Genomic DNA, 27,466 nt, shown 5'->3' with positions numbered 1-27,466 from the left:
CTAGTGCTATTTAAAAAGCTCTCCTTTTCCCATAAATCTGTAAACTGCTTTAGTCCGTCAGATTTCCTGGCTCAGTCTGAAAATCCTTTGCAGCTCTGGGTAAGCGCATAAATTCTGCTTTTTTTGCTCATCCAAGAAAACAAACGCCAAGAGCATCAAAAGCAAATGCTAATAGATGTTTGTGGCTTTAATCGAAACTAGTAACTTTCTGCTGACATTTCCACTTTCTTTAAAAGTGGGTATTCTCAACCGTTTTGATCACAAAGAAACTATTGAATCCTACATTACTGGAGAAGTTTATGCAGAAGTAACATTCAGAGGTTACATCCTGAGAATGGGCGATCACTGATTTTACACTAGGCCCTCCAGGAATTCTTTACATTTACCACAAATTATTCTACTCCGTTCCCATCTACCCAAGGGGCCTAAACACAAGACTTTTGGAGTCAGGGGACTAGGCAATGCCTGATGACCACAGTAGGCATTTTATTTTTTAACACCAACCTGAACCCAGAGGTGGCCAATGGCCAATGACTGGGCATCTCCAGACAGTCCCGAGTCAGAAGTAAAATCAAATGGTGTCACCAGCCATGGCCGAACTACCTTTTGCAAGTATATCACCTTGGAGAACACTAGCTCGTCTTTCTATTTCATCTTCCCACCCATCACCAAGGGGAGAAAGATCGGCTGGTGACCACAGTCTAGGATGGATGGATCTAAGTGTAACAGCCCTGCCTCACCTCTCTCACGTGTTCATGAATGAATCAACACATACTGAAAGGCAAAAAGCGGGAGGGCAACGTGCTGGGAGCAAATGAGGTTGTATCCAGCATGGTTTCTTCCCTAAGTGAAACTCACAACGTAACTGAGGATATGAGACTTAGGAAATCACCTACCACGGTACTAACCGACAGAAATAGAATGCAAACCACACGTTTTAAATGCTCTGGAAGCTGCCATAAACAAATAAAAAGAGATACATGAAACTAATAATATTTCACTTAGCCCAATATATCCAAACTATTATTTTAACATATCATATTAGAAAATTAATCAGCTACTTAACACTTTTTTTTTAATATGATATTTGACACTTAGAGCACATTTCTATTCAAACTAGCTACGTTTCAGGGCTCAGCAGGCCCTATGTGGCTACTAGCTCCCCTGTGAGAAGTGCAGGTCTCTGGGGGAAATGTAATCAACACACAGGCACTGAGATGAGTGAAGGCAGGGACTCCCATAACACCCAAGATTCACAGACATCCAGACAAGAAAACTGTCTCTTCAGTAGAATACTATCTTTTCGCTTCTTTAAAATTTAATCCGGTGGTTTGGTTTCTCTGCTCCTCCCTCATCCCACTGTACCGGACTCCCTTCACTTGTCTGCTGCTCATTTTTACTGAGGTTTCACTCATTTCTTTACAAGTCTAATTCCACAACCAACCAAGAGTAAAAACCAAAAAATGCAAAAGCTACACTCCTGGGAAGTACAGATCACTTGTCTACTTCTGTGCTCTTTAACTACACTGTTTCCTTAGAGAGAAGGAAGAAGGAATACTATTTCCTCAAAGTGGGGCCCAGGATCTGGAGCAGAACTAACTAGACATGGGATGATAATAAAACTCGGGATTCCACTGGCTCTGGAGAAGCCATATGTAACACACTCCCAATGTGTGCCCTATGATTGGCCAAAGATATCCTAAGCTCTATTTTACCATTTTTTTTCCAGTGGACACAATATGTGGTATTTATCTTAATAAAGTCCATCTTCTTTCAAACCAGTTGGGCTACTTATGCAGAAACCAGTGACACTTCAAGCCAAGTTTGCTGATATAAGTTTATTTTCCTTAGCTTCCACCCATTTATTCTGGCTAACCGGCTATCAGGATACTGATCTGATTAGAGTGTTCAGTTGGTATATGGACAACTTCTCTTCATTCAATCCAGGGCCGAGAGATTACACCCTTGCCCTAGAGGGCTATTTTGCAAATACAAATTGATGACACAAGCTACCAAGAACAGATCCGTGCATATCCATTTCCTCCCCTTCACACACACACAAAAACACAACCAAGTACATACTTTTATGACAGTGCATGAGCAGTGTGTAAAGTCATCTCGTATACAACAGCTGGTTTTAGAGTTCCATTCTGCAATCTATAGAAACCCTGAATAGGGACCCATGCAAGTTTGAAGAAACAGATTTATCTCCTACATCCAGTAAGCACTCTTTGTGTAACTTTGAAAGTACCTTCCTAAGTCAAGCATTTTGAAATTTTAATCAAATCTTGTTTTCTACTTTAGAAATTCATGCCCATGTGCACAGCAGAATCGTATTAACAGCATATTGGACACAAGTGTGCAGAGTCTTAACCTCATAAGGAACCTGTCACTTTAACATACCCTGAAAGAACCAATTCACATCAGGTGGGTTGCAAGTAGAAAAGAGCCAAGTAATTTTAAAAGCCTGATGAATGCGCAGGACTGAAAACATTTCTTAAAAGTGATGTGGTTGCCAGTCTATACTACACTGGTGTCTCCATGATTAAATCCTCGCGGCTCCAAGGGTCCATAAAGAGACTCTTTCCTAAAGATACCATTGACTTGAAAGATTTACTCAAGCTTGCTTCAGCTGCTATCCTCAAGATTGCTAAAACAATATAATTGTCAAACTAGCGCATTGCTAATCCCATTTTTATTGTTAACATTTGCCACTGAAATTGCTCTTTAATTGTTTGTTTTGGAACAGACACATAAAACATCACGACAGCGATATTTTGGCACATATTGGAAAATCTGCTATGAATAAAGATTTTTTCCCCAATAAAATACAGTTTGCCTATATTACTTGGTATCAAAATGACTTACTCAAGTAGGCCAAAACATAAACCACTGAAATAAAGTGAGGTGAGATTAGAGTTACAGCAAAATCCACAGGCTGATTCATTCAAATCCATACTTAAGACACATTTAAAAGCAACTTCTACTCTTTGGAAAAGGGCAGAAGGGGAAAGAAGAACGCCTTCCATCCCGCTCAGCCAGCAAGGCGGCACTCGGATCCAAGCCACTGGGTACTTCCGATGGTTCACATTCTTAAGAACCCACATTTGTTACACAGATCCAGACTGCCTTAGCATGCGAGGCCCTGAAGGCTGCATAGGAAGCCATTTAGCTTAATCCAACGCAGCCTGCCTGAGTCTCCAGCCCCTACTCAACACAGCTGCCTCCCAAGGCCAAGGAAAAGGCAGGCCCCCCACCAGGGAAGCAGTGCCCAGCTGCTGTGACAGCTCCTTTGTTGTAAGCCATCGCTATCTGGCTTTCCCCACCACTTGGCCTGTCCAGAGCCGGGAAACTTGCAGCTGGACCCCAGGATTAAAACCACTCTGCCCTGCTCTCTGACCTGAATGTGGTGTTGGAACTCCTTAGATCAAACCTCTGAAACCGACCTTTGTGTCTTCTGTCTCCTTCCCCACTTTCAAAAGCCTTGCTGATGGAGATTCCAGCCCTCGACCAGTCTCCAAGTTTCCAGTATTATCCCATAACCCTGATTCTCTCCAAGGCCCAACCTCTATCTGAGCAGTCTACCTTCTCAGTGCACACAGTCCCTGCAGCTAGAGGCTCTAAACGATCTTTTTTTTCTTTAACTAGAGGATACCATCTGATTTTGAAAAGCATAAATTATGTGCGAAGTCAAGCAAATATGAAACCACCACAGTATAAAGCCTGCAGGATCTGGCTCCCCCTCCAGACTCCCTGCCTACACTTCTCCATGGTCTCTGGTCCAGGTGCATCCAAGTACTCACCTTCTCCTCATGGCAACTCCCTCTCAAGGCCACATTCAAAGGTTACTACTTCTGCGAGACTCCTCTCCCTGCAATGAACACAAGATCCTCCCCTGGGATCCAGAGCATTCTCTCGCTCCCCATATAAAGCTCCTACACTGCTCCTGCCCAATTATGTGCTCGCACATCGCTCTTCCTGCATTATGAATCCAGAGGGCCCAGATGTTTAGCTATCCAGACAGGAGGGAGCACTGTGCCTCCTGAGGAGACAGTTACAACTGGAAATGGCTTTTTTTTTCCTTCAAAATAATGAAGACTACTTTCACATGGTTATGTGCTTCACCAATTTTTCTATTTACTATAATTGACAATGTTACGTTAGTTTCAGGTGCACAACACAGTGATTTGACTAAGTCTCTACATTATCCTATGCCGTTCGCCATATGACACTATTACAATACCGCTGACGATATTCTTTACACTATCTGTGCTTTTTATTCCCATGACTTATTCATTCCATAACCGCAAGCCTATACCTGCCACTCTCCTTCACCCATTCTGCCCATCCCCCACACCCCTGGCAACCATCAGTTTGTTCTCTGTATTTATAGGTCTGATTCTGCTTTTTGTTTATTCATTTATGTGGTTTTTTTAGATTCCGCAAAGCAGTGAAATCATATATTTGTCTTTCTCTGACTTATTTCACTTAGCATAATATTGTCTATGTTCATCCATGTTGTTGCGAATGGCAAGACCTCATACTTTATAGGGTTGAGTAATATTCCTGTGTGTGTGTGTGTGTGTGTGTGTGTGTGTGTGTGTGTGTGTGTTTACTCCCCACATCTTCATTATCCATTCATCTACCAATTGACACTTGGGTTGCTTCCATAGTTTGGCTACTGTAAATAATGCTGCAATTAACAAAGGGGTGCATGTATGCTTTCAAAGTGTTTTCTTTTTCCTTGGGGAAATACCAATTAGCAGGGTCATATGGTATTCCTGGATCGTATGGTATTTCTACTGTTAATTTTTTGAGGACTCTCTATACTGTCTTCTACAGTGGCTGCCCCAGTTTGCATTCCCACCAACAGTGCATGCAGTTTCCTTTTTCTCCACATCCTTGCCAACAATTGTTATTTCTTTTCCTTCTAGCTGTTCTGACAGGTGTGAGGGGACATCTCATTGTGGTTTTAATTTGCATTTCCCTGATGATTAATGATATTGAGCATCTTTTCATGTGTCTATTGGCCATCTGTGTGTCTTCTTTGGAGAAAGGTCTTTAGGTTCTCTGCCTATTTTTTTATTATTTTTTTTAATATGAAATTGATGGTCAAATTGGTTTCCATACAACATCCAGTGCTCATCCCAACGGGTATTTTTTTAATCAGACTGGGGTTTTTTTGGTGTTGAGTTCTGTGAGTTCTTTATACATTTCGAGTGTTCACCCCTTACCAGATAATAATCATTTGCAAGTATCTTCTCCCATTCAGTAGGTTGTCTTTCTGGTTTGTTTATTGTTTCCTTTGCTGTGCAGAAGATTTTTATTCTGGTGTAGCCCCAGTAGTTTATTTTTTCTGTTGTTTGGCTTGCCTGAGAAGACAGTTCTAGAAAAACGTTGCTACGGCTGATGCCAAAGAAATCGTTGCCTCTGTTCTCTTCTCAGAGTTTTGTGGTTTCAGGCCTCACACTTAGGTTTTTAATCTATTTTTAGTTTACTTTTGCGTATGGTGTAACAAAGTAGACTTTCATACTCTGGCATGTGGCCGGCCAGTTTTCCCAGCACCATTGGCTGAAGAGACTCATTTTCCCTATTGTATGTTCTTCCCCCTTTCGTCGCAGATTGACCATAAAAGCACGGATTTATTCCTGAGCTCTCTATTCTGTTCCAAAGATCTTTTTTGTGACAGTGCCATACTGTTTTGATTACTACAGCTTTGCACTGTATCTTCACCAGCGTGGCCCATACTTAAAGCTCTTTGTTCTATCTGCCTACGATCTGTACATGGCTATCTGACACGGACAGGACATCAAATTCACAACGCTGCTCCCTTCATCTTCACTCCCCTCTAGGCCTACAGGAAAGACACAGAAGCTGCCTGCAATTCCTGCCCATAAGACAAACATTTGCTCTCTTAATGAGAAACATCTAGGAGAGGACGCATGGCTGGTAAGAACACACTGTATGAGGAACTCGAGAAAAGAAAGAAGTTACAAAGCCTGTATCAGACTGCAAGTACATCAAACAGAAGATGGACGACAGTTATGAGCTGAGAGTAGAGAAAAAAGTCATCAAGAGGTCACTGCGGACCACCAGCCTTTTCTACCGTAATGCGGGTGGCACCAGCCTTTTCTATCGTAATGGGGGTGGGGGGCTAGAAGACACAAGGAGTGTCCAACACACAGGACCCTGCACCATCTTCCACGGTGTCTCTTCTGATCAAACTGTTGCCGAGAAGCTGCTACACGTATGCAGGGCACCACACTGGCCGGGGGGCTTAGACCCAAACTTAACGCAAGAATATACTGTGTTTCTGTGAAACCAGGAATCCCTCAGTTCTAAGATGCGTCCATCATTTTATCAAGCACTAAGAAAGCAAAATGTGGCCAATTAAACTATGACATGGTTTCTCATTACTTAGAAAGTTCCTTTTATTTTTATTGAAAGAGCCCTTTTAGACATATTCGGACATACATTTTTATAATGCATCACTCTTGGGCACTTAGAAAAAGAAAAAGAAAAATGAGATGAATTAGTTAAGGCAATGACAACCAGGTCTCCTGGCTGAAAGCAATCGCAAAATGCCACTGATTTGGAAAGTACATCCCAGTTTCAGAAATGTTAAATCTGTTAAATGTTAAAATCTGTTATTAAAAAAATGCATCATAGAATCACTAAAATGCTATGTCGTGTCTTGCTCGATGATAACAGTTTAGAAAGGACAAGACAACTGTTCACAGGATAACTGCTGTGAGGACATCTCACAGATTAAAAAATGTAATTATATAGAGGGAAAAACCTGAGATTATGCAACTCAAGAAAGACAAAAAAAAAGAAAAGGGATTTAATAATGTTCTTCACAGACATCAAAGTCCTGTCCCCAAAAGCAGTGATTCCCAAATGTTGGGGGTTTTTTTTTGTTTTTTTGTTTTTTTGTTTTTACTTTTTAACAACAGGACCTCTTTTTAAAATATGATCCTCCAAGAAACCTGAGTATGGAGCTGTTCCGGTTAGGGGAAAGTATCATCCCAGACATGCCTGGGAGATCAGGACTCAGGGCTCAGGACTCAGGACTGGCTGAGATCCTCACCTGGAGAGTGGAGGTCACCTCTACCCACTCTCTACGACATGACAAAGGTCTAAACCATGGCATTAAGCAATTGACCATCTACCACGGTAAGATATGAAGCCTTGCTAGGTGCTCATTATACAAAGATTAATCAAGCACAGAGGAACTTTGGTAACCTTCCAGAAGGAATTTCCTAAGTGTGGATTTTAGCCCTTGAGGGGACTGGATAGGATGAGAACTTTTCATCAGTCGCAAAAGGAGCTGCACTGACCTAAACAGGTCAGAAACACTCCTACCACAGCAAGGGGATGAGACACATCCCCACTTAAGGCCCACGGTAGCTCTAGAGCGCTCTCCATAGGTCTTCGACACCAGTCTCTTCAGACGCAAGCCCGATACGGCTGGGTTTGGACAGCTTTGGCTCTTGCCCATACCCAACCCACCTCAAACCAGGCAGCTGACTGCACCCGCTGCCCTCCAAAACAACTCTGATGCCGCAACAAATCAGCAAGTCACGTATGTACCCTACTGAAGGTGGAGACACACACCGGCCACTTGGCGAAGCTTAACGTCCCCATTAGACGGCTCTCCGTCTCCATGTTTCTTCCTCCCATTTTTCTCCATTTTTTTCTCCGGACACTGCTTGTAAAATCTCCTTACTATTCAAAGCGATTCATTCCAGCCTCTCACTTTGCACATCCCCCTCGCACGGTGGCTCTGCGTCATCTCATCGTCACCTGAGCGCGCTTTGGAAATACCACCCACTCTCACCCCTTGTCCCCATCCAATCACATGGCTCAGCAAACCCAACCCACTCTCCTGAAAGGAAAAGGTTCATCTGTAGCTAAGAAAAGCAATGTTTTCACCATTTAGCCATTATCAACACACAAACAACTTATAGGCTAACAGTTTTGGATTAAAGAAAGCTGATTTCCATGGGTACAGTTAGCAGACTATCACGGCTACTGCTCCATTAAAGACCAAGGGAGGTTAGGCCAGTGTGGCTGGGGACGTGTCTCCTCCTTTGTCCTTTCTGCTGTCAGTCAGCTTTGTAGGGCAAGTTTTTGGTAAAGGGGGATAACCCACTAGGTACAAGAGAACAGAGTGCTAAGGGCACTGTGTTACTGTATGGATTTCCAGCCTACTTCTCAAACCTGCCTTTAGTAATAAATAGGGATTTATCAGAAATGGGAAGTCAACTCTGCAATCCCATTTTATTCTCTACACATAGGAACCATAGGTGAAATGTTTTCTTTAACAGATGGTTTTCAATTGAGTAGCATTCTGTGAAGAGAAAAAAAGGTGTCTGGAGCTGTTCTACATCCTGAAGAACATAACTCTCTGGCCATAGGCCCAAAACTGCTGATCTGACTCATGACTACAACGTCAGAGGGATTCACAGCGAGCATCAGAAAATTCATACTGAAGCGTAGTGGTCATCCCTCTGCCCTTCCTCCGCGAACCAACCTCAGATGAAGGACTTGTGACACGAGCGCAGGTGGTTAAACAGTGTCCCTATACAATTTCAGAGCTGGACAGGAGCTCAGGCAAGGAAACTGAGGCCCGATAAGGTGAAGTGAGACAAGGAAGGGCACAGAATCCTTCCGGACAGAGTCAGGGTTAGAACCCAACCACACAACGTGGTCAAAACCTTAACATTCTTAAAATTTCACTTGAATTTCAGGTACACGTTTCCCTTCTTACCAGAATTACTTCAAAAATGAGTGGGATCAGTTTGCTCTCTTCCACAAGTCTGTTAAAAAAAAATAAAAATAAAAAGATAAGCACACATTAGATAACTCGTATTTAAACTGCTGCCCTGATAAAGATTACCACAGCCCCCGCTTTCATTGCTTAAGTTCTGTGCCCGAAAAACAGATGATTATATTCATTTTTAATACACTGAACTACCCCTATTAAATACAAGAAATATGGGGCTTCTTTGCAAGTGACTATTAGCTTAGCCTTACTGGTCTGTAGCAAGTAAAATCTCAAATAGACTGACATTTATAAATGTAAGAATTAATTAAAATTCACAACTCTCATTAAGGCTATGAAAATAGGCAATGCTAGCCGAAATAATGTAACCAGCCCTCACCGCACAGTTAAATTGTAAGTGTGCCACACTGTAATCTTTCATATATGCCTCATTAGCTATCTTCTCAGCACTAATGAATTAATGTATAATGATTTTTAATCTTTTACTTAAAAAAAAAAAAGTAGACCCTAATCAAGACTTTGGGACCTTTCCCTCATCAAAACTAGTTAATTATTATCTATTGTAACAAAAGATTTTTTTCATGCGATTTAAGAGAAAATAGCCTCAATTCAAAAGTAACAGTTCTTATTAAAACAACACTTCAGTCTCTAAATATTCCTTTGGTCTATGGCAGTAAACGTTTCTCTGTAAAGGGTCAGATGGCAAAGATTGTAGGCTTTGGTCGGCCACACAGTCTCTACAGCAACCACTTAACTCGGTCACTATAATGTACAAGTCATCATAAATAATACATAAATGAATAGGCATGGTTGTGTTCCAATAAAATTTTATTTACAAAAACAGGTGTGTGCCATATTTGGCCCATAAGCTATAATCTGTTGATCCCTCCTCATTCAGTTTTAAAAATAAATCAGATGACTTCATTTTATTAGCATTTACTTTGGATGATAAACCACAGCACTGAAGACGAGCATGTTGCCTTCATTGTGGGCGTGTGCAGTTTGTCTGTTTCACAGAAATTGCCCGGTAGATAGGAAGGGAATTTATCATCTGGCCTCCCTCGAGCTTGTTTGTCTATGATAACACACTGCTAAAAGAGAAGCCTATGAGACACGCCAAAAAAAAAAAAGGGTCGGGGTGTTTTTAATATGTGTTATGAGAAAGTGAGATACAGAAAGAAGTCCCAAAGACTGGAGCGCTTAGAAAGCCCCCAGTGTCTAGCAGAAGTAAATGCGATTACTTTTGCAGTTCCAATATACTAGGGGATAAGATTTTGACTACAGATATCAAACTCATGTACAGTCTCTCACTTTCCTGGGCAACTGAAGGCTCAGATGTGAGGCCAAAGCTCCCCACCTAATGCCTGGGCAGGACGGGAAATGCATGGACTCGAGACCACACACAGCCTCAGGCTGGCGCGTTCCCAGTCTACTTCCTCAGCTCCTGAGATGGTGACCATCCCTCTTCCTAAACTGTGCTTTAAAAACGTTTATGATCTTTAAAGAAAAAATAAATAAATAAATAAATAAAAAGGGGGTGGGGAACACATGGGTGGTTCAGTCGGTTAAGCGTCGGACTTCGGCTCAGGTCATGATCTCATGGTTCGTGGGTTCAAGCCCCACGTCGGGCTCTGAGCTGACGGCTCAGAGCCTGGAGCCTGCTTCGGATTCTGTGTCTCCCTCTCTCTCTGTCCCTCCCCTGCTCGTGCTCTGTCTCTCTCAAAAATAATTAAACATTAAAAAATTTTTTTCTAAATGTTTACGATCTATACTCTTATTAGGCCCAAGCTGAAACAGCTAAACGTATTTCTCAGAGCTGCCCTGGCACCCAAACCCACAAAGTCCCGGGGACACGGGCCCCACTTCTTCTCCAATGGAACCTATAGATGACAGCTGCTTCTTCTACCCTGTCCCCGAACATTCAGATCCAGGAACATCTGCTCACAATACCAGCACCCTCCTGGCAGTATTTTTTTTTTTAATGTTTATTTATTTTTGAGGGGGAGGAGGGGCAGAGAGAGAGAGGGAGACACAGAATCCAAAGCTGACTGTCAGCACAGAGCCTGATATGGGGCTCGAACCCACAACCATGAGATCGTGATGACCTGGGCTGAAGTCAGACACGCTTAACCGACTGAGCCACCCAGGTGCCCCTCCTGACAGTATTTTTAAATATATGCCACTACTAGGATCCATAACCCATTCTTATGGATTACAACTAGTCCTTCTCTGGGCTTTTGCACGATGAGCAGGCTGGCCGGGACTACTACTCCAGCCCCCTTCGACTAACTATCGGTTCTAACACGCCAAGCCTCACATTTTTCTGAATACCACCAACCACAACAATTGTCGTTCTCGGATCAGACTGACATAATTCAGAGCCACGTCTGGTAAATAAAAAGGGAGCTCAAGCTAAATAAAAGCACTTTTCGTTTTTAAAAAACACAACACTTCTATGACATTTTCCATGACTCATGAACTAAACCACAAGTGTAAATTCCCAAAAACAACTTAGCCAGTCCGGAGCAAGGAGGGCTGCAAATGTTTATGAAGATCTAAGGCAGTGTCTTTTCCAGACTGTGGGCAGTGGGCAATAAGTGGGCAATAGGAGGAGTTCGCTGGCTATTGACTAGCATTTTCTTGATTAAACATAATAACATAGAGACTACCCAAAGCTGTCACATAGGGTGTCGTTCGATGACATTTCTGTTTCGGTTACAGGTCTACAGGCGTGTATACTGGATGGTGATGCAAAATGCATTTCTCTTATGTGGGTCGTAGTTAAGCATCTGAAATCCACAGATTTTAGACAACTTCGGACACAATATTCACTTGCCTTCAATATGCTCTTACACTTTGATTTTTAAAAATCTGTCTCTTCACTTTAACCACCTCCTCTCATACCACCATAGGCCCAATTAGTGGCTTGGGTCTCAAATGATCAAACCCTCAGTATGCTGCAAGTAACGAAGCAAACTACTCAGAGCTTTCTTCCTTTAATTTGTACTCTGGAGAGCAGCCCCAGCGCTCAGGCCTCTGCAGACCAGGGAGGATGAGGCTTACCTCCAAAGAAAGCTGATGTGGCTGAATCCCCGGGAATTATTCAGGCAGCAAATCTTAAGTCATCATAATAGACTTCTGCAAAAGTCTATCTCAGTTGGGGGATCTGTTCAGCGGTCAGTCACCATGATTTTAAATCACGAGTAGCGGGGCACCTGTAGGGAGGGTCTCCGTCGGTGAAGCGTCCGACTTCGGCTCAGGTCATGATCTCATGGTTCCCGAGTTCGGGCCCCTCATGGGGCTCTGTGCTGACCGTTCAGAGCTGGAGGCTGCTTTGGATACTGTGTCTCCCTCTCTCTCTGTCCCTCCCCCACTTGCATCTGTGTCCTTCTCTCTCTCTCAAAACTAAACACTAAAAAAAAAAGTTTTTTTAACATTTTAAATCACCAGTATCATTTTACTGCGTGAGCCTGTTACATCCCTACATTCTAAAATAATAAAACTTCTATGGTCTATGGACAACCTGAAGGACAGGAAATAAAAAGATTTATCTGGATTTTTTTTAAAACCAAAAACAAACAAAAAGAGATCTTTTTGAAATTATCCCTAATCTTCAAAGGACTATGAAGATATTAACTACATCACAGCATACTTTTCTTTTTTTATGTTAGCCCTCTTAAGCACACTGATTTTAAGTAATTCCAGATGAAAACTGAAATAAACTGCCCTCCCCAAAAGTAGTTCACTGGACCACTGGAAACAGTTTTTTGGGTTGTTTTTTTTTTTTTTTTTTTTTTTGGCAGGGACAGGGGGAGGGTTCAGGGACAGGCCTTCTTTGTTTTGCTTCTTCCCCTTAACAGTACAATTTAATAATAGGTGGGATGTGCTTAAAGAGTTTTCCTTACAAAATTTTGACTCAGCAGATTCACCGGGATTTTGTATATCTGTTCATATTATTAACCAAGAGGGTGCTGTTTGAATTAGCAAATTTCGAATACACTTAGGAAAACCTTTAGGATACATTGTTTGACATTCTGACTCCCTCCTGTACCTAAAGTAAGTGTTGGTTGCCCTTGGCATTGGGAAACTTCTTAAAAGTTTTATTTACTGATGCTTGACAGTTCAGGCTAAATATAAAATAAATTAGCGATGGTTAGATATAAATGACTAGGTGCAATTTAGGTAGGAAAAGTAGAAATAGGGAGATGCCTCTGCTTCTGTTCAGAGAGCTACAGAAGTGAGTTGGGCTGAATTTCATCCTTTTTTAAAAATATAATTCATAGTCAAATTGGCTAACATACAGTGTGTAAAGTGTGCTCTTGGTTTTGGGGGTAGATTCCCGTGGTTCATTGCTTCCATACGACACCCAGTGCTCATCCCAGCAAGTGCCCTCCTCAATGCCCATCACCCACCTTCCCCCACTCCCCTAGCCCCCATCCACCCTCAAATTGTTCTCTGTATTTAAGAGTCTCTTATGGTTTGCCTCCCTCCCTCTCTGTTTGTAACTATTTTTCCCCTTCCCTTCCCCCATGGTCTTCTGCTAAGTTTCTCAAGATCCACTTATGAGTGAAAACATACGGTGTCTGTCCTTCTCTGACTTATTTCACTCAGCATAGTCCCTTCCAGTTCATCCACGTTGCTGCAAAAGCTCTGTTAACATTTTTCAACTTTCCTTTAAAACATAGAGACTATGTAGGGACGAACCAGGAACAAGAATTAAAAGGACCTGAAGTCCCCCGACCTACCCCACCATACTACTACGTATTCAGAGAAAAGAGGAGCCAGAAGGAGGGGAAGGAAAGGATCTCTGTCTGTTCTGGCTCATGTTGCAAAACAAAGCAAGTAGCCCCGACAGTGATTCGATGGGTCTGGGAGACACCAGGGTTGGTCTCTGGACCTGCACTGTCAGGTTCGCTCTCTGGCTTGCAGTTTTTACCTACCCACGTGGGTAAAGACAATACACACGAAGCAAGGACCAGAAGCCAAGACTCTCCATCTCCATGGTTGGCCGTATCCATCGGGAACACTATCCATCCCCCCCCCCCCCCGCCACCCCCGGAGGGTTTCTCCATCCACTGTCCCTGCATTTTAACAATCCATGTTGTGATACAGACCTTACTTAGTGCTAGAGATTCTTTTTTCCCTGAAAACTATCTCAGTGCTCAATTATGACTAACACCATTGAGCATGTGCCATGGGCAAATCTTATACACTCAAAATCTGTGCCTTCAAACTCAGAGTCAAATGGCTTAGAGACACAAACAGAATTAACTTCTATCATGGATGTATACACAGGTGACAAGAGAATGGACCTGGGGAAAACCCAGCGAGCCCAGACTGGTGAAAAGAGGTGTTTATGAGCCTTGAAAGAACTGGCCAATTCAACTGAAGCGTACCTACGTGGAAAGGGGGAGCAGGAGGGACGGGGCAGTCTAAGTAGTGAAAAGACAATGTGCAAGATAGAGCAGAATGATGCAGCCTTGAATGTCATGCCAAGAACTCTGGGCTTTATCTGGGTTTTATCTGTAACCAGAAGACTGGTTACAGGAAGTTTATGAAGGATTTTAAGCAGGAGAATGACACAGTACGATCTGCTGTTCAAACTCCAATCTGACAGTAATGGGGGGAAATGACTGGGGGGAAGGAGTGCAGTCTAGAACATTCCTACTCAAAGAATGGTCTGCAGACCAGAGCCGGCCTACAGACCATCACAGGTCTGGGACAAGACAACTAGTGAAATTTGAAAGACTGAGTTTCTGTGTGTTGGGATAAGAACTTTGCAGCAGTATACAAAGTGACCCCACCAAAATAGGATGAAAACCAGGATATTTGCATAGCCTCAAAATCGTTCCCCACAAAGACATTTACGTTGGAGAAACCTGGCAGGCACCACCTTAACCAAGGGAGCACATTTCACGTCACTAGAAATGAGACAATGACATCACGTACGCCCTGATACCGTGCACTGAGGAGGACACACCATCGCTTCCCGGGTACTTTTGCCAAGACTACAAACCCCAATCTAATCATGAAAAGTGCCACGCCCAAATTGAGTGGCATCCTACAAAGTTACTAACCAGTGCACTTCAAAAGTGTTAAAGCCATAAAAGACAAGAGTGAGGAGCTGTCCCCAACTGGGGGGACTCCTACCAGAGAGGAGAAGCCTAAATGCAATGTGGGACCCTACGTGACACCCGGAACTAGAAAATGGACATTAGTGAGAAAACTGGTAACACTGGAATAAGACATGCAGATAGTCAATACTATTATATTAATGTTAATTTCCTGGTTTTGATAACTGCTACAGTTCCATAAGATGCCAACATCAGTGGAAACTGGGTGAAAGGCATAAGGAAATTCTTTGTACTACTTTTATAACTTTTCCGTGAGGCTAAAAGTATTTCAATATTAAAAGTTTTTTGTGTTTGTTTTGTTTAGTTTTTGCTTTATGGCTCCCAAGTGCTCTGACTCTCCTCTCTTGAGAAGTGGGATCCGTGTCCTCTCCCCCTGAATCTGGGCAGGTTTGGAACTGCTTTGACCGAGAGTGCAGCATGGAAGTGACACTGTATGACTTCTGCTTATATTCTGAGTGCCTTTGTTAGATTTCACTTTCATCATATTTTCTGAAAATATTTATTCTGGTTATCTGTTGCCGCATAAGAAACGATCCCAAACTTAGCGTCATAAAGCAGTAATTACTTTAAGATGCTAGAGAATCGATGGGTCGTGGATCTGGACAGGGCACACTGAGATGACCTATCCTTGTTCCCTGATGTCAGCTGGGAAGACACAAAGGCTCGGGTGACGAGAACAGCTGGGGGGTGGGGGGCCGTAGGCATCTCGAAGCCTTCTTCGCTCACACGCCACATGAGGTGACTCAAGGAAGGCTCGGCTAATTCTGCCCACTGGATCACCTACTGCTCTCCTCTCCAAGTGGCTTGGCCTCTCACAGCATGGCAGCCGGGTGCCGAAAGGGAGCACTGCTAAACAACCGTGTGGAAGCTGTCTGGGCTTTTCTCCCTGGTATCATCACTTGCACTGCATTCTCAATGGTTACAAGCCCGTCATTAAGCTCAGCCCAGCCTCAAGTGGAGGAGAAACACAGACAACTCCCGATGGGAGAGTGAAGGAAGAGCATGTGGGATGGGAGAGACTTCTGTAGCCATCTTTGTAAGACTCAAGCCGCCACTGCACTGGCCTATAACACACTGAAATTTTAAAAACGGTTTCTTCACCACAGACAGCGTGAGTAACATTAGTTTAGAACCAGAGAGAACAGTTGATAGGCTACTACAGCAATCCAAAGGATCGTAACAGGAGCCTCGGGAGCCTCGTATTTGTTTTCTATTGCTGAATAACAAATTAGCACAAACTTAGTGGCTTAAAGCAACACCCATTTATTAATTCAAAGTCCCGTAGTCAGAAGCCTAGCTCAGCATGGCTGGGTTATCTGCTCAGAGCACAGGGATCTGGAACTGACTTCTCCTTTGGAGGCCGGGGGACGAGGGGATATGTTTTCAACCACAGTCTTGTGGACAGAATTCAGTTCCTGGTAGGCCTGAAGTCCCTCTTTCCACGCTGGCTACCAGACACAGGTCCCTCTCATATCCTACAGGCCACTCAACATCCCTTGGCACATGGACTCCCCCAACTGTAAAACCAGCAAAAGAGGACTCTCCTCCATGTCAAATACTTCTCGAGCTTCAAATCTCTTTGACTTCCCAGTCTCTGACCTCCAGGCTGGATTTAAACGACTCCTGCAATTAGTAGAGCCTAGCTGGATGATCTCCAGACTCTACGGCCAACTAGTTTTGGCCCTTAATTACATCTGCAATATTCCATCACAGCGGCATTGAATTACTGTTTAGCTGAGTAACCAGGAGGAGGTGTGTATATACCTTCTGGGAATCTTGAAGGCCGTCTGAAAATTCCGACCACCCCAATTTCACCTCATCCTTGCCTCCTTTTTAAAAGCATAATTCAGGAGTGCCTGGGTGGCTCAGTCGGTTAAGCACCTGACTCTTGATTTCAGCTCAGGTCACGATCTCACGGTTTGTGAGATCAAGCCCCACGTCAGGCTCTGCGCAGACAGAGTGGAGCCTGCTTGGAATCCTCTCTTTCCCTATTTCTCTGCCCCTCCTCCACTCATGTTTGTTCTCTCAGAGTAAACACGTATTTTTTTAAAAAATTTTTTTTACTGTTTTTATTTATTTTTGAGACAGAGAGAGACCGAGCATGAACGGGGGAGGGGCAGAGAGAGAGGGAGACACAGAATCGGAAGCAGGCTCCAGGCTCTGAGCCATCAGCCCAGAGCCCGATGTGGGGCTCGAACTCACGGACCGCGAGGTCGTGACCTGAGCTGAAGTCGGATGCTTAACCGACTGAGACACCCAGGCGCCCCTTAAACACATATTTTTAGAAAATGAATAAAAAATAAAAGAATAATTCATATTTAGTTCCTTGAATGAGCTGCTTCTGGTCAACTTATATAGAAACCCCAAATAGATGCTGAACTTTTTAAAACTTCAACAATGCTGGTTAAGAGTTTTAGAGTTACTTTTTGTTTATAACTGAGCACTAGACAACAAACAAAGCTTTTTCATTTCTTATGACATACGTAATTTGCCAGTCTAGTGTACCAACAGCCATTTTAAATTCAAAACAAACAAAAAAAAAATCTGTAACATCACGCTGAATTTCAAATTATTGGCCCAGTGAATCAGCTCCAAAAAGAAATGGTTTTATAATGTGTAGCTTTGGTATGATATTAAGTCTAGCCTGAGAGCAAGCTATTTCTAATGTTTCTCCTTGAAATGTTTGCCCTTGTCTGCAATGCTCACTAATCCTCTTGCACAGAACTGCAGAATACCAATTATTTATTTACCAATAAAGGTACACATCTAAGGAGATATTTTGCACAAGAAAAGGGCAGGGCTGAAATTTCAGCAGCTCTAGCACAGGACATGTTTAGATCTGGTCATTTTATAAAGATCTACAGAGTCCTTCATATGGGTAAGCATTGTATCTTTTCCTTGAAGAAGTTTATACCCCAGTGGGCAAAAAATATATATACACGACATAAAAATCCAACTGCTTCATTGGCTGAGAAAGTCTTAGAACTGTTAGACTACAAGGCTATTCCAGAACGTACCTCCCACGTACAGAATCTCCCATTGCCTCAAAGAGCATGAAAACGATAGGAGTTTTAGTAAGAAACTATGGTTAAGCAAAAAGCAAGTGTTTTCCAATAGAAAGGAGATTCACACAGAAATTTAAAAAGTATATTACATTAGCGACTTTGTAAAAAGCTTTTGTACCCACTACCTCAACAGATACCCAACACAGGCCTGTGATGACCCACATCTGTTGAACGAAACGAGGCCCGAGATTGTTTCTATCATACAAAGTACAGAAGGTGAGACAGAACAGCTATACCCAGAGGATCTCCACACGGTACACGGCACTCATGTACAAAAAACCCCTGACTCTAGGGTGCCTAGGTGGTTCAGTCGGTTAAGTGTCTGACTTTGGCTCGAGTCACGATCTCCTGGTTCGTAGGTTTGAGCCCCACATCGGGCTCTGTGCTGACAGCTCAGAGCCTGGAGCCTGCTTCCGATTCTGTGTCTCCCTCTCTCTCTGCCTCTCTCTCTCTCTCTCTCTCTCTCTCTCTCTCTCTCTCAAGAATAAACACTTAAAAAAATTTTTTTTTTAAATATCACTGACTCCCAGATGCTACAAGGTGCCTGAAAGTCACATTCTGCCCAGGGATTTACACTAACTGTCCCTACACAGGCAACATTTTTGTTAACCAGCCAAGGGCTTTGGCCCCACATTCCCACATCTTTTCTGTCTGCCTGGGTCCTGAGCCCTCACCCTTTGCCTTTCTGAACCTATGGCTCTATGGCTGGTCTCTTATCTCCAATACTGCTTTGAATCCTTGGCACTCTCCCCAAGACATGATTCTGTACTGGTCACAAAGCTCTACATTCATACCACCAAGAAGCACGCTGCTTCTTGCACCAAAGCAAGGAGGGGACTGAACCAAAAGCAGCACTATTAGTAAGACAAGATAAAGGACTGGCAGGGGCACAAACCAGAGACAAATCTCTAGGAGAACAACCAGTTTTCACATGTGGCCAGCATCTCTTGTCCCTACAGACATGAGCCCAACACTAAAAAAGAGCCATTGTAAAAGAGCTAATTCTGAAATTCTTTTCAATTTAATGAAACTATTTATTTTCTATGGTCTCTTTTTGTCCTGTTACTTAATGAAATGTAAGAGATTTTTTTTTTTTAATTTACTTGAAGTCAGGCTAAGATGTGTCTCTTTTTTCACTCATTCGTTATTTATTAACATTACTGTACCCATTAGGTGCCATGCATTGAGCTAAGTTAGAGGCATATCAAGTATTCTAAGTGCTAGGACAGATGTCTAAACAGGGAGAGAAGGGGAGCACCTGATGGCTCAGCTAGAATAATTGGCTCTTGATCTTGGGGTTGTAAGTTCGAGCCCCATGTTAGGAGTAGAGATTACTTAAAAATAAAATCTTAAAAAATAAAATAAAATAAAGAGTACAGATGGGACAACAGAAAATACAGTTGACCCTTGAGTAACACAGGATGTGTGGGCACTGACCCCCTGCATAGTTGAAAAATCCATGTGTAACTTCTGACTCCCCCAAAATGTAACTACCAATAGCCTACTGTTGATCTGAAGCCTCATAACATAAACAGCCCATTAACACATGTTTTGTATGTTTTATGTATTATATACCGTATTCGTACAATAAAGCAAGCTAGAGAAAAAACTGTTAAGGAAATCATAAGGAAGAGAAAACACGTTTCCAACACTGTACCATATTTATTGGAAAATATCCACATATGAGCAGACCTGCACAGTTCAAACCCATGTTGTCCAACCATCAGCTGTAGTCTTTTCTGGCTGAGAAGCATAACAGAGGCTTCAATGTGAAACCAATGATGACAACAGTGGTAAACACAGATCACACAGTTAATAAGTAGAACATAGTCCCAGGGCTGTGCATGTGGTAACTCAATGGAGTTGAACAAAGAAAAAGAAAATCTTAGCAATCAGGTAATATGATGATGATGATAATGACGATGATTGTTTTGTTTCACATGAGAAACTGAGATATGAGGAAGTAAATCGGTCAAGTGCCAAGGACGGGGCTGAGATATAAACCCAGGCAGCTTGGATCACACCCCATGGGGCAGGTACCACTTGAGTTGAACCTCGAAAGAGGAGGAGGTTATTGACAGGCAGTCAGTGGATGAAGGGGGAGGAGGACAGGCAGGGATGAAGTATGTCCTGGACAAGGGAAAGAGCATGACCAAGAGCAAAAACGGGATGAGCTCATTACAGGCAGCGACAAGCAGGTGAACAGGCATATTTGTGGCCACGAGCATTTCTATGGCCCACAAGCTATGAACGGTTGTTACGTTTCTAGATGCTTGGGAGCTGGAGGGGGGGGTGGAAATCAAAGAATATTTTATCACAAATGAAACAGCATGAAATTCAAATTTCAGTTTTTATAAGTAAAGTTTTAATGAAACACAACCATTCTCATTCATTTACACGCGGTCTCTGGCTGCTTTTACGCTGCAATGGCAGAGCTGAGTAGCTGCAACAGGGTCCATATGGCCAGCAATGCCTAAAATATTTACTATCTGGCCTTTTATAGAAAGTTTGCCAAGCGTTGCTCTAGGTGACTGGGTGCTACTAAGGGGCTGATTAGGCAAAATGATGTCATTACCAGCTTTCTGTTTTTACAATGTTTATTCGGGTTACAGGGAAGAGGATGGGCTGGAAACAAAAAGGAGGATCAGTTAGCTGATAATGACGACTCTCAAAATATGAGGCGATCAACACGAAGCAGGAGTAAATGGGAAAAGGAAAAGGAGAAATATCAGTGAGTTACATCCGTAGGATTTCAAAATCTACTGGATCCAGAAGAGAAAGAGAAGAAATACACAATGACACCAGGTACTTGATGTGTCCTACCTGGAGGCTACCACCATGACCACGACCAGAAAAATGCACATCACAGCGAGCAACCTCACTCATAGAGCACTGCCCACCCGTGCACTCGATGTAGTGAGTGCTTTACCTCTCACTTACCATGGTGGTCATGACTAAGGCGAGGTAGGAATGAGTAACCTTGTTCTAAAGAGAAGAAAACTAACATTGAACTTTATCCAAGGTAACACAGCTCATTAGTTTCCAAGTTCATGATGTGAACTGCTCTAAGATACTATAATACACAGAGGGAAAAGCTACTCTGGATAAGAAAATGAATTACATTCTGAAAGAAGAGCGACAAGTAGAATGAGGGCAGAAACCCCAAGGCACACCATCATTTCAAGATGTGGCAGGAAGGAAACATCTCAGTGGTGTCCATCTTCAAAGAATGCAGGAAGCAAGGAGATCAATGGGGTGGAATGGAAGAGAGTCAAAAAGAACAGTTTAATACCCTGCTCAACCCCTCCTAGATGTTCACATCTTAGGGTCAGTCCCAGTTTCCAAAAATTATACTGTATTATACTGAATAACTCCCCACACTCATTTCAGGAAGCTGTTTTTTTTTTTTAATTTAATTTAATTTAAATTTTAGTTAGTTAACATACAGCACAATATTGGTTTCAGGAGTAGAATTCAGTGATTCATCACTTACATACAACACCCAGTGATCATCACAAGTGTCCCTCTTAATGCTCAACGCCCATCTAGCCCATCTCCCACCCATCTCCCTCCATCAACCCTCAGTTTGTTCTCTATCATTAAAAGTCTCTTGTGGTTTGTTTCCCTTTCTCCTTTTTTTTCCTCTTCCCGTATGTTCACATGTTTTGTTTCTTAAATTTCTTAAATTCTTAAATTCCACATATGAGTGAAATCATATGGTATTTTTCTTTCTCTGATGGACTTATTTCACTTAGCATAATACTTTCCACCTAACAAACAAACAAACAAACAAACAGAGTAATGATCAACTTGAAGCCACTGAACCAAAGGCTACCTTGCTGACCTTGAAAACCACAAGATAGGTTATGGATTGCCATTAATGTTAATGTTTTATTTATTTATTTGAGAGAGAGACAGAGACAGAGACAGAGAAAGCTTGCAAACAGGGAAGGGGCAGAGAGAGAGGGAGACAGAGAATCCCAAGCAGGCTCTGCACTGTCAACACAGAGCCCGATGCAGGGCTCCAACCCATGAACCATGAGACCATGACCTGAACCTAAATCAAGAGTCCGATGCTCAATCAAATGAGCCCCCCCAGGTGTCCCAACATTAATGTTTAATAAGAACCACCAGCCTATATGAGTATGTGTGTTAAACAAATAGGTGGGTTTTTTCCTGATTATAGAAAATAATTATTAAAAATCACATTAGAGCCACCTAAGTGGCTCAGTCGATTTAGTGTCCAACTCTTGATTTTGGCTCTGGCCATGATCCCAGGGTTGTGGGATTGAGCCCCTCCATCAGGCTCCGTGCTTAGCATGGATTAGATTCTCTTAAGATTCTCTTTCTCTCCCTCTTTCCCTCTCCTCCACTTGCAGACTAAAAAAAAGAGAAAAAAAAAAAAACATCAACGTATAAATAGTTTAAAAATCGTATTAAGGGGCACCTGGATGGCTCGGTGAGTTAAGCGTCCAACTCTTGGTTTCAGCTCATGATCTCATGGTTTGTGGGTTTGAGTTCCATGTCAGGTTCTACACTCACAGCACAGAGCCTGCTTGGGATTCTCCGTTTCCCTCTCTCTCTGCCCCTTCCCCTCTCGTACTCTCTCTCTCTCAAAAATAAATAAAACAAACATTAAAAAAAAAAACAACCGGACTATCATAGGATCCAGCAATTCCACTTCTGGGTATTTATTCAAAGAAAACGAAAACACTCATTTGAAGATATCTGCACCCTCATGTTCAACACAGCACTCTTTACAATAGCCAAGATACAAAAGCAGCACAAGTGTTCATTGAGAGATAAATGGATAAAGATGTGGTGTATACACACACACACGCACACACACACACACACACACACACACAGACATACGGTGGAATATTTAAAAGTTCAGCCATTAAAAAAAAATAAAGATCTTGCCACTTCTGACAATATGGATGGACCTTGAGGGCATTATGGTAACTAAAATAAGTCAGACAAAGGTGATTTCTATATGATCTCACTTAAATTTAGAACCTAAACAAAACAAACAAAACACACAAAACCAAGCTCACGGACACAGAGAAAAGATTGGTGGTTGCCAGAGGTGAGGGTCGGGCAGGTATAGGAGAAATGTGTGAACTGTTTTGAGTTTTTTATAGTTTAAATAAATTGAATATAAACAAACAAATGGGAAAAGAACAAGGTAGGAGGATCTACTCTACCAGTTAAAGTTTATTATAAAACTTCAATATAACATAGTATTGGTATTAGCGTAAAACCTCCTACAAATCAAACTGGAATAGACAGAAAAAAATCTTAATTTTACATAGCTATTTATATAAAATTATTTATGTGAAATACAGAAATAGAGGAGCATAAAATACAGTATTTTATTGAATGTTACCTTTGGGAAAAATAGAAAATTATATTACATTACAACAAAAATATTGCAATCGCAGTGCTATAAAAAAAATCATTAATAAGGGGCGCCTAGAGAGCTCAGTCGGTTAAGCGTCCAACTCTGGATCGGCTCAGGTTATGATCTCATGCTTCATGAGTTCGAGCCTGGCATCGGGCTCTGCCCTGGCAGTGTGGAGCCTGATTGGGATTCTCTCTCTCTCTCTCTCTCTCCCCCTCTCTGTCCCTCCCCACTGCGCTCCTGCACTCTCTTTCAAAGTAATAAACTTAAAAAACTCATTAGTAAGTTCTGATGTATTAGTTGCTTTTTTTTTTTTCTATTCATATAAGGCATAGGATCAACCTCATCTGGAAAATAACAGCTACCATTTCTTGTGCATGTACTCCGTCCCTTGCAGTCACGCCTCATTTAATGCCTAGGACACTTACAGAGGGAGACACTGAAACACAGGTTGGTGAAGCAATTTTCTCACAGCCACTCTCAAAGCCCATAATGGATCTGGCATCAGAACTGGCATCTGCCTAATTTAAGATATATTACAGCAGAATAGAGAGTGGGAAGAAATGGTCAACTCATACCACACACACTGCGGCTCACTAAGAACATCTCCCCACATCATTAAATACTCACTGAAGATATGAACTCTTGGACCTTCATAGTTTTCTAACCTACAATGTATTGAGCTCATCCTATATTGATGGATCCTATAACAAGGATCCACTTTCTACTAGTATGCACTAGGGGCGGAAAAAAAAAACAAATGTAGTGGTTAAGGGATCACTTCAAAGGAGTTCAAATCTCATTCAATTGTCCTAGCTCTGGGATCCTGGATAAGTACATCAACTCCAAGCTTTACTTTCTTTGTACGTTATATCACTGCCTACCTACCTCATTTCATGAGGGTGAGGAGTAAATGTGAAGCATCCAGCCCTGTCTGGAACATAAAAAGCTCTTTGAACACAGATACTAGCTATCTTTATTTTCACTGTGGTTTTAAATAATGTGTCAGTGGGCATTCTTATATATAAATATTTGTGCATATCTTTTACTCTTTTCTTAATATATATTCCTAGAAGTGGAATCAAAGGATATTTAAGGTTTAATACATATTGACAGTTTGCATGTCACAAAAGATGTACTAATTTATGAAAGAGTACATTTCACTAGACTCGCAACAAGTGCTATTAAAAAAAATTGAGGGCATCTGGGTGGCTCAGTCAGTTAAGTGTCCGACTCTTGATCTCCGTTCGAGTCATGATCTCACGATATGGGAGTTCGAGCCCTGCAGTAGCACAGAGCCTGCTTGGGAATCTCTCTCCGCCCCTCCCCCACACATCAAAAATAGACATTAAAAAAAAAAAAAACTCTACCAATATCATCTTTTTATTATCTTAATGGAATTGTCTTGAATACTAATTAGGGTTACTTTTTTTCATATGTACTGTCAGGAATGCCCTCTTCATACCCTTTGTCCATTTTCCCCTCGGGCTACCTGACTTCAGAATTTCAAGATAACTAATGAAGTCTGTCCCTAAAAGCTGACCATGTTGTTTACTTTGTAAACAGTTGCATTAAGCTGGATTTATGACTCCAAGCAGACAGAAAAAAATGCACACGCAAAAAACTGGTATATTTTGAGGGTATGAGGTGTCTCAGAGGCATTTACCTCATTGAAAAGCCACAGTTAGTCTCCTTCACTGCCTGGGGTTTTTTCCTACGTAACACTCTATGGCAAAGAATCCTAAGTGATAACACATGTTCGAGATGGCAATAGAACTGTGCCAAGAAAGTCACAGAACATTTGAAACTCAGACCACTGTTTAGTCTGGCAGCTCTCACACTCTTTAATTCCATCACAAAGGCCCCTTCTGTACAGCAAACACTGCAATATATTCTGACCAATAACTGTCATCACATAAAATCAAAAGACTTGATAAGGAGGACGACTCGGGTGTTGAGACACGAGAAATAAACTGGGAGTCTGTGCTTTATGCCTCATGTTACATTCCATGCATCCGGGCTTCACGTCGTCCTCTGGAGTTGACAGTGACGGGGTACGCAACACATTCACAGAGAGCACGGCTTTATCAAGAGTAGATAAACAACAACAAAAATGAGCCTGTACTGCAAGTACTGTGTTATTTCTGAACTGGTAAATTACCTTAGTAAATCGCCACAGCAGTGAAAACACTAAAACGGAACTCTGATGCGAATATCTGCCAAATGTTACCAAGCGATTGATTCCTTCAGACTTTAGAAGGTACAGTGATCCTACCAAGAGACTTGGTTTAGCTATTATTTCTACGCGGATGGTTTTTCTGGCTGTAAAAACCAAATAATAAGGGCTTGCAAATTAACCGTATGATTCATAAAGAGACCCAATAACCATATAAACACGCAATATGAGGGCGCCATAGAAATGCTTTATAGCAAGACGGCACTATCTTCCCCCTTTGCCACCGTGTTCAGTGCTGCACATTTTAACACCATCAGAAACAAAATAAATGTGTTGTACAAGGACAAAAGAGCCAGAAGGCATTAAGTGGTAAGTCAAAAATCAAAGAAGCCAATCAGGAAAGTTGGAAACTCCCACCAAGCAAAGACAAATAAGTATCTATCAGCCAAAATACACCTATCTGACATTAATATTCTAGTCCAAGGCAACTGGTTCAACTGTCATCTCTACACATCCCTTAACGAACCAATCAAATAAAGATGTTAATCTGATGTGAAACAGACAAGTAATTTAAAGACTATGCCTTTTAAATCCTGAAGATAATGACGCCTATGATGGCTGGATGGAGAACTGGAAACCTGTTTATCATGGCAGAAAATAAAGTCGAATGCTTTGATGCCACACCCGATGTGTACGTGAGAAGCCAAGTGTTGCACTGAAGGGTATCAATGTTTAGACGGCTGATGGCCTTGAAAGCTTGTGAAGGACGGGTCTGCCCGGTGCCACCGTAACAGCCATCTACTCGTGGGCACTGCCTCTCCCACCCCGCACTATGAAGTGGCACACAGGCCACTTCAAGCTTTCACCTCCCCACTGAACAAGCTGCAAAAGCTCACTGTACACTCACACACACACAACTGTTTACAAAAACCCCACAGAAAGCTTGCTCTCTACGACTCAGTCATTTCTCTTAGAATTCCTACTCAATCGAAGAGCCTGCGGCGGAACCAAGCCCAAAGCTCTACTGCTCAGGTTTGTAATCTCGCCCCGGAATTTACATCACGCTCTGACAGCCCAGGTTAGACCTCCCGCAGTCAAGTAACGATTTGAGTACCATGACTTTCACAGTGCTTCCGTGTCACCTCCACAATGACCCCAGAGTTTGCGGAACAGTCTCTGGCCCTGTCTAGAGGTCCAACAAGCCTAGGGCTGTTGACAGTGAGGAAGTGAGGAGAAGATAATTAGGGATGTGTGGGCTGCCGGCACTGCCCACTCCTCCAGGGCTCGGCCAAGCTTCGCTAGGAAACACACGGACAGTCACAGCCCCAAAGTCTGGCCCCAGATGCGTAAGTCTGAGCAAATAATGAGCCGATGATAAAATATGGCCAAGGGCACAGTACAACTGAGCTCTAATGCACATGCTAGGTTTGTATGTAGCAAGCGAACTGGATGACACCCACTTTAAGCAGGAATCCAGGGACAATGTGTAGGAATGCCCCAATAACATATACAACCCTTAATGCGTAAAAAACACTGCTCCTGAAGCCTAGAAAACCAAGGCTACAACCCACTTCTTGAAGAAGGGTTCCAGAGAGGACTGAGATCCCCAAACAGGTGAGTCCCTCTGTCCTATCTGAGAGGGCTAAAAATAAACAATAATTCCAAACACGCTTAAATAGTTTATTAAGGAAAATGTATAACACTTTTTTCCACAGGGAAAGTAATTATTACTCAATCGTTTTAAAGGCAAGAGTGAAGAGAGGAACTCATAAAAATAATGGTCACCACAAAAAAATTTTTCAGTGGCCACAGTCCCATTTTACTATCTATCTTAAAGTAGGAAACAATAGTAACAGATGACAACAGCCCCAAACAGAAATATGTAAACAAGTCTTCAGT

At 42.3% G+C, this 27,466-nt stretch overlaps 1 protein-coding gene across 12 annotated transcripts in view; it reads right to left on the bottom strand.

Moving 5' to 3' along the window:
* Positions 1 to 27,466, bottom strand: part of ULK4 (unc-51 like kinase 4) — a 567,621-nt gene that overhangs the window by 291,717 nt on the left and 248,438 nt on the right. For 10 of the 12 annotated variants that reach the window (XM_049629926.1, XM_049629924.1, XM_049629927.1 and 7 more), the window contains one exon: positions 8,774 to 8,822. The exons of the other annotated variants lie outside the window; for them this stretch is intronic. In XM_049629926.1, coding sequence (XP_049485883.1) covers positions 8,774 to 8,822 — 49 coding nt within the window. The remainder of the gene's footprint in view (positions 1 to 8,773; positions 8,823 to 27,466) is intronic. 12 annotated transcript variants of the gene reach the window in all.

The sequence above is a fragment of the Panthera uncia genome, chromosome C2, assembly GCF_023721935.1.
Source record: "Panthera uncia isolate 11264 chromosome C2, Puncia_PCG_1.0, whole genome shotgun sequence".
NCBI classification, from domain to species: domain Eukaryota; kingdom Metazoa; phylum Chordata; class Mammalia; order Carnivora; family Felidae; genus Panthera; species Panthera uncia.
The sequence above is the reverse complement of the archived record's forward strand: the minus strand, read 5'-3'. Positions and strand labels throughout refer to the sequence as shown.